Below are 13039 nucleotides of genomic sequence, written 5' to 3'. Positions count from 1 at the left end.
TCCTTAAATAAGCCAATGTTACAGAGTGTCTTAAGTAAAGCGCATTTATGCTATGAAAGAAGTATGAGCAGCCAACAAAGGAAATGAAAATGATATAGATTTGTACAAAACACCTAAATGTATTAAGTATTATCAAAGTATTAAGTTATATCAAAGTCTTTTCAAAATACTATTTCTAGTAGTCAATAAATCAGGTATCATTTCCCGATTAGTAATTTTTGAAAATATTACATTTGTTGCTTTATTAGCAAGACAGTACCGCGCATTATACGATAAAAATATGTAGTCTAGAAAAGAATAGAGTGAATTTGGAGGAGTATTTGCATGTGCAATCATCTTTTAATTTTTGACAATGCGCTAAAGCGCACGTCTCGTGATTTTGTAAACAATAGAGAAACCTAAATTCAAATCAGTAATAAAGTACTTTCGTTTAAAACGCTTAACGAGAATTGCGAATTAGAGCGTGGATATAAGCTCTATGGATTGCTACTGACAGGATATGATTGGAAAACTTCATCGTACCATCGTACAGTAATGAATTATTCTCGACTAGATATGATTGGAAAATGTCATCGTACAGTATTAAAAAAGTGGTGAGATATCAGACAAAGTGTATTTATTATCAAATGATGGTGTCCAAAAATCTTTAACTCAAGAAATCTTTTTTTTTTTCAAGTGCCGTCTCCTTTCAGAAGGTTGGCTATCATTACGACAATCTTCACCTTTGATACTGCTGCTCTAAACAGCTCAACAGAGTAACAACTCAAGAATTAGAAATGGAGAACTACTCGGCAAATTTTTCTCGCGAAATTTTTGGTATATTTTCACCACAATTCGAAGGACTTTTGTATACCTGAATGATCTGAAAAACACTAAAAACAATGGACAAATAAACGTTTCCAGTCACAGACAAGGTAAAAACGGTTATTTCAATAGGAAAGTTTATGAGTTTTATGCGTGTACAAATGTGTTTGTGAGTATTATTCCAATTTTTTAATCACCAACTTGGCTACAAAATCAAAGAGAAACACAGTAATTTTGTATGTATATGAGGTGAAAGTTCTTTTCCACCAGGACATCTGACCTGTCCACAAGTGGACAAGAACAGACACAGAAAAATCTGAGACATTCGCTGAACATCTTTCTACAGTATTTAGTCCATTTAACAGAGTAGTGCCATTAGAACAAGAAGAACCATTTAATTCTTTTCTTGGGGCTCCATATCAAATGGAACTACCAATCACCAAGTTTAATATTAAAGAAGTAAAACAGATAATAAAGAATGAGATACAACCCAATAAGGCTCCGGGATTCGACCTCATAACGGGTAAGATCCTCCAGGAACTAACCAATGACTGTTACAGAATAATCACTATGATCTTCAATGCTATGCTTAGTCTGCATTACTTCCCTCTGCAATGGAAAGTGGCACAGATTATACTCATTCAAAAACCTGGTAAAGATCCAAAAGATGTCAACTCATACCGATTAGTCTACTCCCAGTCATCTCTAAGGTCTTCGAAAAACTTCTGCTACGAAAAATCAAACCAATATTGGACGAAAAGTGCCTCATACCTGACCATCAATTCGGTTTTCGTAACCAACATGGTACAATCGAACAAGTTCACAGACTGTACACAACAATAAGAAGTAGTCTCGAGAACAAGCAATACTGTACTGCAGCCTTTCTAGACGCCTCTCAAGCTTTTGACAAGGTGTGGCATACAGGACTTCTGTACAAATTAAAGAAAAATTTACCTTACCCTTACTTTAAACTGCTTCAATCATACCTTACAGAAAGGAGATATCTGGTAAAATATAGTGAAGCCTATACAAAACTCTACCCCATTCTATCTGGTGTACCTCAGGGTAGTGTGCTCGGACCGATTCTGTACCTGATATATACGGCTGACTTGCCAATAAGCAATAACCTAACGCTTGCAACATTCGCAGATGATACTGCTTTCTTGGCCTCTCATAGCAACCCAATAATAGCATCATAGAGACTGCAACTACATCTGAACAAAACAAATGAATGGCTTAAACTCTGGAGAATTAGAGTAAACCCCTCAAAATCCACACAAATTACATTCACTCTAAGAAGAGGTACATGTCCACAAGTTAACCTCAATGGACATCCTTTGCCCCAAAAGCATGACGTAAAATACTTAGGTATTCACCTTGACAAACGTCTAACTTGGACCAAACATATATGGACGAAAAGGCTTCAATTGGGAATTTTATACAGAAAACTTTACTGGATGTTGGGAAAAAACTCTCACCTATCGATTGACAACAAGCTGCTGATATACAATACAATAATAAAACCCATTTGGACATATGGCTCACAGCTCTGGGGTTCAGCTAGCAAATCTAATATTATGATAATACAAAGATTCCAATCCAAAACTATGAGAACAATCGCTAATGCACCTTGGTATATCCAGAATGATGCAATACATAAAGATCTTCAGGTACTAACAGTCTCTGAAGAGTGCAAAAAATCTTCTGAACAATATTAAAACAGGTTGCGGGTGCATCCTAATACCCTGGCACACAATCTTCTCAACAACCAACAAGCGAAGAGATTGAAGCGACATGACCCCTTGGACCTACTTCACCGATCCTGACAGAGCCTACAGCAGTGGGAGTTACGCCTTCAACAGCACCCAGCCATTGTGATCAGTGCCGCTTTTAGTACTCGCGTAACAGTGTATGTGCGCATCCTACCGGTAAACAAGCCAATTTGTGTCGTGATGATTTGGTCACTGGACCTTACATCTCTCTGTCATGTAAAGACAAAAAATGTTACTTATTGTTTTCACTGCAAAACAGATTGTAAAAATCTTAAATGTTAATAATAAAAAAAACCTGAAAGATCTGAAAAACACTAAAAACAATAGACAAATAAACGTTTCCAGTCACAGACAAGGTAAAAACGGTTATTTCAATAGGAAAGTTTATGAATTTTATGCGTGTACAAATGTGTTTGTGAGTATTATTCCAATTTTTTAATCACCAACTTGGCTACAAAATCAAAGAGAAACACAGTAATTTTGTATGTATAGGAGGTGAAAGTTCTTTTCCACCAGGACATAATTGACATGTCCACAAGTCTGCGATTGCAAGACCAAAACTCTATTTGCTATACGACCAACCTCGTAAGTTGGAATCCTGTAGAGGCCGTAGCGCTGTAGTTTAAAATTATAAAAGAATTTGCACTTATAATTAGTTTGAAATAGTCATTTTGTTTCCTTTTTCAATATCATACACTTTGGTGCATAGAAATCGGTTCACTTTTTGGAATTTTTTTATTTTCTAGTAACTATACATCCAATTAAAATTGAACTTGGAAAATGTATGTATGTATAATTTGTATAATAACAGATGATTTACTATAATTAAGGTTTTTTAATTTAATCACTGTAAAATTTATTAGTACAATACAGATTCCACCGGAAAACACAGCTCAAATTATTTTATTATAAAATAGCCTTAGCCTAGCGAAATGTACCTTGAAAATTAGTTGAAATTAGTGGAGCGGTTTGAAGAGTCTGAAACGATATACTAACAATTCGAAACTGTCATCTTCGACCAGGAATAGACAGAAAACGTTGTACAACCGAATGTGATGTGACGAGAGCTTCATTGAATTAAGTTCGTTAAGAAACCGTTACCATAAAGAAGACTTCAAGAAAGAAAACTGACTCAAAGAAGGCTTGCAACTGTTTCAAAATCTACTCGAAACACGCCTGAATTTCGCACTAGATCATTCACATTATATATGGAGCAGCGGAAGTATGTTTTATTATCTGACGAGACCTGCAATGTCTTTATGCCGTTTATCGAAGAAAGTATACAGGAGGGAGGTTAGCATAGTGCCGGGTGGTTCATGCATGATCTGAGATGGCATTTCAATGGACGCAAGAACGGATCTTGCTTTCATTATCAGACCTGGCTGCGGTCGCGACAGAGAACAGTTATTCGGTATATTGAGTAAATTATGGCATTGTCACGTGGTACTTTACACCGATTATATCGGAGAAAACTTTATTTTTATGCATGATAATGCAAAGTACCATAATGTTAAAATTGTCCAGGACTACTTTGCAAAAGTCGGTTTTCAGGTTAAGGAGTAGTCAGAATGTAGTCCCGATCTAAACGGAATCGAGTATTAATTTATAGGATGAGTTACAACAAATATTACGATCTACGGTTGCGATCTAGGAGGTTGCAAATGGAAAAAATATTGAGCATTAAATCTATGCCTAATCGTATATAATATGTTATTCGAGCAACAGGAGGCCATTATTCATTAGTTTTTGTTTTTGATATCATTTTTTGTTTTCTTCTGAAAATTAAATGATAATTTGTTCTATTCATTGAATTATATCATCATCATCATTCTGGCTTTACAACCCTGCGTATGCCCCAGCCTCCTCAAGATTTCTGTGTCCATATTTCTTTTATGAGCTGTTGTAGTGCTATTATGGTATGGTCACCACCTTTTTTTTATATAGTTCAGCTGTAAGATTATCTATTCCACGTGATTTTAACTACGTCTTTAACTTCACTGTTACCTTAACGACGAATATACTTTAATAAGTATATAATCATTTTAAAGCAAATTAAATCATCTATTGTGACGTATAATTTCTCAAAATAACAATAAAATTCAAAATTGTTAAGTGGGCCGATTTATGTGCACGTAAGTGTATGTATTTGGAAAAATAATTAATCACATATTTTTTTAGCGATGAAAATGATCACCAATTTTTGTAATTTATAACGAGGTATTTTCTTGTATTTTAGCTTAAAGTGTTTCATACAATCTACATTAAGTTCACAAATTCGTTTGACAACTGACATTCACACTGATTGATATAATAGAAAAGTACTGTTAGGACTTCTAAGATACTAACGATTTAATAGTATAAACGGGTTATTTGCTTTTTATGTCTAAAGATGGATATTACTCCTAAAACGGGCACTAAGATTGTTTTGAGCAACCAGACATCAGCAAGACTTAGCACACGTAGTTATTGTTCATGACTCCCACTGTATGAAAATAACTTGTAGAGGATAGAAGAAAAGCAAATATCTTAACTGGACTGTTTAAGATTTGCAATGATAATTGGAGAAAAGTGTTGCTCTAAGATGAGTGCCATTTTTGGTACAAGGACAGCAATCTCGTTTTGTTAGATATAACATCTAAATTGATGAAGCAGTTAAACATCCATTAAAGAGGTTCTGGGACTGATTTTGTTATAAAGATACCGGACTTCTTGTGGAAGTAAAAGGTACGATAAACTTGTAAAATACAAAAAATTGCTATATCATATATTGAAAATTGATTTAAGAAAAATTTGTGCCAACGGTCAAGCAGTTTTTCAACAAGATTCGGCTTCATGTTCCATGTTACTTGGTATCATGACTTGTCCAAAGTCATGATACCATAAGGTGCATGGAAGAAACTCACTGCATCTTAATGCTATTGAAAATCTTTGGACTAAATATCAGAAAATTGTAAAAAATCTTATTGACTCGATGCCAAGACGAGTGCAAGAAGTTAATATATAAACTATAACTATAACTGACAAATGTTTATTTCAAATTATCACTTAATGAATCCCATTAATTTACACAAGTCTGTAGTATTATATTATGGTCTTTTTGTCTTGCAGAATACACTCACTAATTAATGATAATACATAAGCAATATTTCCAGAATAAAAAGTTTCTAGTACAAACTATTAGATATGATCTTCCCCATAAAAGTTAAATCTTTTGTTTTTTACCTAAACTATAGCTGCTATAGGGAATTATAATATATATATATATATATATATATATATATATATATATATATATATATATATATATATATATATATATATATATATATATATAAAATTAATTTTGTCCTCTGCTACAAAATCCATGAACCAAGCACTCGAATTTCGAATAAAAAAATAAATATTAAATTTAAAAATCATTTTTGAATAAAACTTTTTAATAAAAATATTTTGACGAATTCGTTCAAGTACTCTTCCTTCATTTTTGAAATGTTAATAATAGCCATAACAGTAACTGACTCATCAGATGATAAAATGCCAACGTGTGAATATTGTGAACTTGGTATGTGTGACGCAGCCAGGTGATAAAATAATACTTAATACGGGTTATTCTCGAAGCCGAATTTTTCCAATGTTAATAATAACGAAAATTATTTAAAAAAAATGTGGGGAATCATGCCATTATGCATGATTTAGTCGCAAAAAATATTGTGCAAACATCAATCTTACATACCGAGAATTCCCTTGTAGGACTCTGGCATTGACCGCATGTAAAATAAGGAAAAATGGTGCTGAGAGTTTTAAAAACAATTTAGGTAGTGTATATTAAACCAAAGAACGGAAATATTTTTATAATATAAATATTTTTAACAGTTTTATGTATGAATTAAAATGCTATATTTTATTTAAACTACTAGGTCTTTGGTAGTGTTTGTTTTAAAAGGAAAATGTGCAAAACCAAGACCCGGAGTGATGGTCACAAGAAATAAGAGAGCTGGTAGATACCAAAACGAAAGCCTATCAAATCTGGCTAGAAACACAAAATCCAGAAGTCTGGAGGACATAGACTGTAATAGGGGAGTTAAAAAAACTGCGAGAAAAAGAAAAAACGCAACGTGGGATAAAAAAATATGAAGAGAAAACTTATATATGGGTGAAAACCGAATATCTGAAATATGGAAGTTTGAGATTAAACCCCATAAGTATGTCAGAGTGGGAAGAATATTACAAAGCTCTAGTGATGACAACAAGACCACATTGCGAAATAAGTTACAGACACTTCAGAACAGATCCAATAGACGAAGACGAAGTACAACCAAACGATATGGAGGAGATAAAACGAACGTTTGAAAATCAGGAAAGCGACAGGACCTGGAAACATCCCCATTGAATTAATAAAGCTCGAACCGTCAATACTAATAGAATTGTTGGTGGAGATCTTTAATAAATGTCAAATTGAACAAGAAAATATTCCAGAAGATTGGAACTTGGCGTGTATAAGCTGTATCCACAAAAAAGGAGAAAAAAAATATGCAAGAATTGCAGAGGTATAAGCGTTATTAGCTCATTGGTGAGGTTCTACCTCTCCTCTCTCTCTCTGTCTCTCTCTCGCTCATTCTCTCTCTCGCTCATTCTCTCTTTCGCTCATTCTCTCTCGCTCATTCTCTCTCTCGCTCATTCTCTCTGTCGCTCATTCTCTCTCTCTCTCTCTCTCCCTCGCGCGCTCTCTCTCGCGCTTTCTCCCTCCCGCGCTCTCTTTCTCTCCCGCGCTCCATCTCTCTATCGCGCTCTCTCTATCTCTCTCACGCGCTCTCTCTATCTCTCTCCCGCGCTCTCTCTCCCTCGCGCTCTCTCTCTCCCGCGCTCTCTCTCTCTTTTTCGCTCCCTATCTTTCTCTCTCGCTCTCTCTCTCTCTCTCTCGCTCCCTATCTTTCTCTCTCTCGCTCTCTCTCTTTCTCTCGCTCTCTCTTCTGAGAGAAGAATATCTTTTTTTACCGTGTCTATCCTCTGTTCTTCTGCGTCCTGCCGATTTCACATCTCAAATGCATTTCTGCTTTTACATGAGACGTTGTGAGAGTCGAGTTTCCATTGTAGAGACGAAATACCGTCAAGTTACAATTTATAAAATACACTATTTTTCCGTTTTTAGTTTAATAAACACTACCAAAACTTGGGAGAATAAATATACTCATGTGAGGTATTTAAGATACAATTACAACTATAAGCATATAAGCAAAGAAACGTATATACAAATATATAGATTTATAAACATTCACTCTTCGACAAGTCACAAAAATAACGTTTTTGTGCTAGAGATAGTTTGGAGATGTGAAAAAATTTCAGATACATTTTGATTTGAACGTCTGATTGGACACTTAATATTATCAAAGATTTAAGAGTACAATATTTACGTAAACAAACTCAAAAATTAAAAAAAAAATTAAAATGTTTTGATTTTTCTCAACTTTTGATTAATCAGAACAGTAGCAATACAGTACGGACAAAGCAAAAAAATACACGGTGTTTCTGTGTACTACACTGTCTTCGTTTCAAAGTTGGCTATCATATTTGAATTTTAGATACAGCCGACCCAAATAGTTGGTTGGCGCTGCTATTAAACTGCACTCTTAAGTTTCGTAGCCATGATATCCTTTTATTTTTTCTGTTATCCAAAATCTTTCCTTTAATGATAATTTATTGCTAACTACTTTTGATGGTTAATAGTAATCATCCCTCTTTTGTTTTTCGTTCGAAAAGGTACTTTCATAGTCCATATTTTGTTTATATTTTCGGTATTATATTCACTATCCTATCGAAATTTTTATCAAATTCTGCAACCAATTTGTCTTTTATTGAATTATTTTTAGGTTATCTATTTTCTTCTCAGGATTCTTTTTTTTTTTTCATATATTTTTTTCATAGTTGGTGTGCCTTTATTTCCTTGATAATATTTCTATACCTAGTATCAACCAGCAAGCATTTGGTTTCGTATTATTTTTTGTATATTGTTCTGAAGCTATTTTCTTGTGGCCCTTTAAAATAATTACTATTTTAATGGGAAAAAGCCACAATTGAAGGTTATTTCAGACATATGTTATATATTCTAAAGTAGACGATTTTAAAATGATATTGCCAATATTGCTGAGTTGCGTTCCTGGGACGACTTTAGCGTTCAATGGAATTATTCAAGCATAGTATAAAAGAAACGGATGGTAAACAGAGAAAAATTGTGTCGCAAATTCCTTGGCAGAATGCAGTAGGATCTGGTTACCCATATTAAAAGAGGAAGTTAATAAAAGAAAAATACCAGTATTATTAAGTCAGTAACATATCGAGGATACATCATTTATGTTTTTTAAATAACAAACATATAAAATCAGAATTTGGTGTTTATTGAGAGTAAACTAAATGTAAGACTTACCATGTCGGGATAGTATTATGAGGTTTTTTCCTGGTTTTTTTCTCATGATTTACTATGGAATCACTAACAGGGGAATTTTACAGTCAACATGGCATGTGTTTGTCTTTTTAGACGAGATTCTAAGTTAAAGTTGATTTCATGTAATCGAATGAACTATCTTACAATAAAGTCGTCCCAGGAACGCAACTCAGCAATATTGGCAATAAAGTCGTCTACTTTAAAATGTATAATATGTCTGAATTGTCAATATAAATGAGTCACATAAAATTAAATTATTAAAAGCATTTTTCACCAAGTAACAAAAAACAAAATTTGTTTAATTTATTAATGTTTGTATTTTGAGAACGATTTCCGAAGTGGAAATTGTAACGTCAATAAACTTACTTTAAACCTTCAATAAAATTGTGGCTTATTCCCATTAAAATAGTAATTATTTTTTCAGTATTATGTAGCGATGTCCAGTGGGAAAATATATTCGTTATGTGTTTGACAACATTGAATTAGACGGTGGACGATGGAAAGGAACATAGGGGACAATGATGTTCTCCAGATACTGTCGTATGTATATGCCTGCTGTTAGACTTCCATGTTCGATGAAAATTAATTCGGTGCGTCCGTTGAAAGAAACACCCGTCCATACCATAACACCTCCGCCAGCAAACGGCGTTCTAGGTGAAACACAGCAAGTTGTAATTAGTCTTTGGGTCTCCTCCATACACGTTCGCGTCCATCTGGAGATCATAAGCAAAAACGGGACTCATCAAAAATCATTAAACACTCCATTGCTGAACATTTTAGTCTCTGTGTACATTCGTAAAACTCATCCTGTTAGGTCGATGAGCTGCTGTTAATTTAGGGCATGCTACTGGCTTATGAGAACGAAAATCACTGTCATGCAGGACTCTTCTTACAGTTCGTGCAGCAATATGAGTTCCTCCAGATTCTAACAAACGATTAGCGAGAACATTTGACATTAAAGAGAGGTTCCGTAATGCGAAAATCTTAAAAAAACATTTATCACGCTGATCTCTTTACCTTTTTCTCCCTGATCCTGGTCTTTTTGTGCATTCCCCAGTCTAAAGATACTTCGTAAGAGCATACTGCGACCATCTTCAGGTAATGTCACAACTTTTGTATTATTTTCGGGAGTCATACTACACAATTTGAAAGCTCTAACAAACAGTGATCTGAGTTTATCAGAATAAACATGCAACTTATCGTAAAGTTAATAAAAATTGCAAAAAATATGTAGCTATAATTTCAATCTTTTTTATTCTTACAAATGAACGATTTTTAAAACAACAAAATGCCCGAAAAGTGTCCGAATTTTTTCGACCATGATTGTATATATTGTTTATAAGTAAAAAATGACATTTAATCTTTTGCACATTTTGTTTATTACATACTGTTATCACCAAATTTATCAAAAGCAATTGTGAGATAGCTGTATCAAAGAGTGTCACGAAAAGGCTTTTTATTAACTTCTCTGGACTTTATACGTAATTGAATATAGCTAGTCTTATAGATACCATCTAGACACCTTTAATTATGCGTTCAAAATCATTAAATCAATTTCTAGATCAAATAATGACTTAATAACAAATTATTATATATATACTTGTATACTAATACACAACGAGAGCTCATAGATACATTTATCGCTCCTTATCAGACGCTATCGATAATTTTTTCACTTTCTACAAACGATTATCTATTACCAAATACACTTATTTACACAACAAATATGTTGCTAGCCGAAGCGAAAATAAAAGTAATAAAAAATATGTACTACTTACGATAAGATCTTTCTGCTGTTTATCCCCAAAAAACGAGACCATGCAAAGAAAATTCAATATTAGATAAAACGACAATCACCTTTTAGAGAAATAAAGTATGTACATTATAATTAAATCTAAATTGCTACTTCTAGGTTTTTCAGTTGATGGAAAAAACAACTATAATCAAATTTTAAATAGTCACTAATTTTATAAAAATGATCATGGATAACTGTTGTGTGTTAGTTAGGACAATAACCTTATTAAGTACAGAATACTTACAACGTTTAAAACAGATTTTTTATTTATACATATTACCGAATGACAAAAGTGGTCTGAGACATATTTTACATATTTTGTACTGTATAACGGTGCATTCACGTTTGTTTCACATTTTATTATCTTTTTTATTTAGAATGTAACTAATACGTACATACATCATTGTTTTACAGCTAGCGCTGTCTCTCGCATCCTAGCTTCCAGCGTCTTCTATCTAAACAATCTTCACGTGTTAGGCCTCTACTTGCTATTGCTTCATTGACATCTCTTTTCTAGGAGTGTTTCCGCCTTCCTCTTTTTCTTCTTTTAGGTGGCATCCATTCCCAAACTTTCTTTGGCCATCTCTCTCCGGTTGTTCGGTGTAAATGTCCGAACCAATTTAGTCGCTTAGCTTAAATTGTCTCAATAATATTTATATCCGTCTCCATATCTGCTAATATATTCGCATTTCTCACTACATATATCCCTTCTAGTAAGGCGGCAGCAACATTTCCAGTAATTCTTCTTCATGGCTAGATAATAATAGCAGGCAGAGAGGAGAGCAGGATAATCTACTATCTCTTCCTCCTCCTAAGTGCCTTCTCTGTTGAGGTTGGCGATCAATATGGCAAATCTCTCTCTGTTCTGGGCTTGATGAATTAATTCATGTCCTCCTGTGTGGGTCCAATCTCTGATGTTTCGTAGCCAAGATTTTTTCTTTCGTCCTATGCCCCTTTTACCTTCAATCTTGCCTTCTAATATTACCTGGAGCTGTTCAAATTCCCTTGGTCCTACGGTATACAAGGAAGGTTACAGGGAAAGTGCTACGCTTCAACCGGCTATTATTAGCCCTAGTTTTACCCAAGGTACTCATTTTATTCGGACTGAGTCGATCTGGGGCCTGTAGATATTTAAAAATATCTAGATGTTCATGCAAGTCAGTCACTCTACCGCCTAGCTATCCGGCCCTTTTTCATTCATTTTAGATCTATTTATTTAAAAAAAAATTAACATCGAAGTAGAAACTTCTGTTGTAATTGGTATATTTAATTAAAACATTAAATTAAAAATCCAAATGGATTATAATAATAGTTCAGAACGTTTTCCGACTTTCGGCCCATCTTCAGCGAACTTTGAAGTACTTGCGTTAATAATCTCAAAACCAGTGTTTAAATTGCATAATAAATACTTAAAAGTATTAAATTAGTCGGCATAATACCGATGAATATGAATAGAACTATACGAGATCAGTATGTCCCTACTCGAAATAAAACTCACATCAGTGTTGGTCTGCGAGAGCCATTCTCTGCCGAAGTTTTTTAACTAATATTGTATATACTTAAGTCCCGGGAACTATCCCAGGTTAAGCTACTTATTTTATCTATTTATCTCCCACAGTGTTGCTTTATACAGTCTAATGCTTTCGACAATCGTTTTGTACATTTTTATTTTGTAGTTTTGAGTTATTTTACTGGTACAAAGCAGGCTGCTTTGCTGCACTCGCTTGGCCTAATCTCGAGTTTATTTCATTATTAATTTCCCCAGCAGATGTACATTTTACTCCCAGGTATTTAAAAGTTTATGTTCCTCTTTTTACGTGTGCCCCCATGTGGAGAAAATTTGCTTCGTTTCCTACTACTAGATATTCAGTTTTTGAAATATTTACACCCATTTGGTATATTCTTTATTTAGCCTTCGAAGCTTATAATCAATGTCTACTTCGTCCTATGCCAGAATTACTTGGTCGTCCGCAAAGTGCAGTGTAAGCTAATACTAATACCTAATAATTGAGGTAAATTTGAACAAATTATGCGTCAGTTTTGATTTAGACCATTGTTATAGTAATTTTGCCGCTTAATTTGCTTCCGACTTAAACGTATGCCGTCATACCTCTGTTCTTCTTTAAAAGTTTAAATTTTTGGGGCTTATGACTTTATTTTCCATTTTCCATGGCGGTCCACAGTTTAGAAAGAGGGACGATATCATAAGCATTAGAAGAGTGAAGACTC

At 34.0% G+C, this 13039-nt stretch overlaps 1 protein-coding gene across 4 annotated transcripts in view; it reads right to left on the bottom strand.

Annotated features, from left to right (window-relative positions):
* zip (myosin heavy chain 10) overlaps nucleotides 1-13039 on the bottom strand; it is a 152520-nt gene that overhangs the window by 31468 nt on the left and 108013 nt on the right. For all 4 annotated transcript variants that reach the window (XM_072542260.1, XM_072542255.1, XM_072542263.1 and 1 more), the window contains exon 4: nucleotides 10794-10808. In XM_072542260.1, the coding sequence (XP_072398361.1) occupies nucleotides 10794-10808 (15 nt within the window). The remainder of the gene's footprint in view (nucleotides 1-10793; nucleotides 10809-13039) is intronic.

The sequence above is a fragment of the Diabrotica undecimpunctata genome, chromosome 1 (assembly GCF_040954645.1).
Source record: "Diabrotica undecimpunctata isolate CICGRU chromosome 1, icDiaUnde3, whole genome shotgun sequence".
NCBI lineage: Eukaryota > Metazoa > Arthropoda > Insecta > Coleoptera > Chrysomelidae > Diabrotica > Diabrotica undecimpunctata.
The sequence above is the reverse complement of the archived record's forward strand: the minus strand, read 5'-3'. Positions and strand labels throughout refer to the sequence as shown.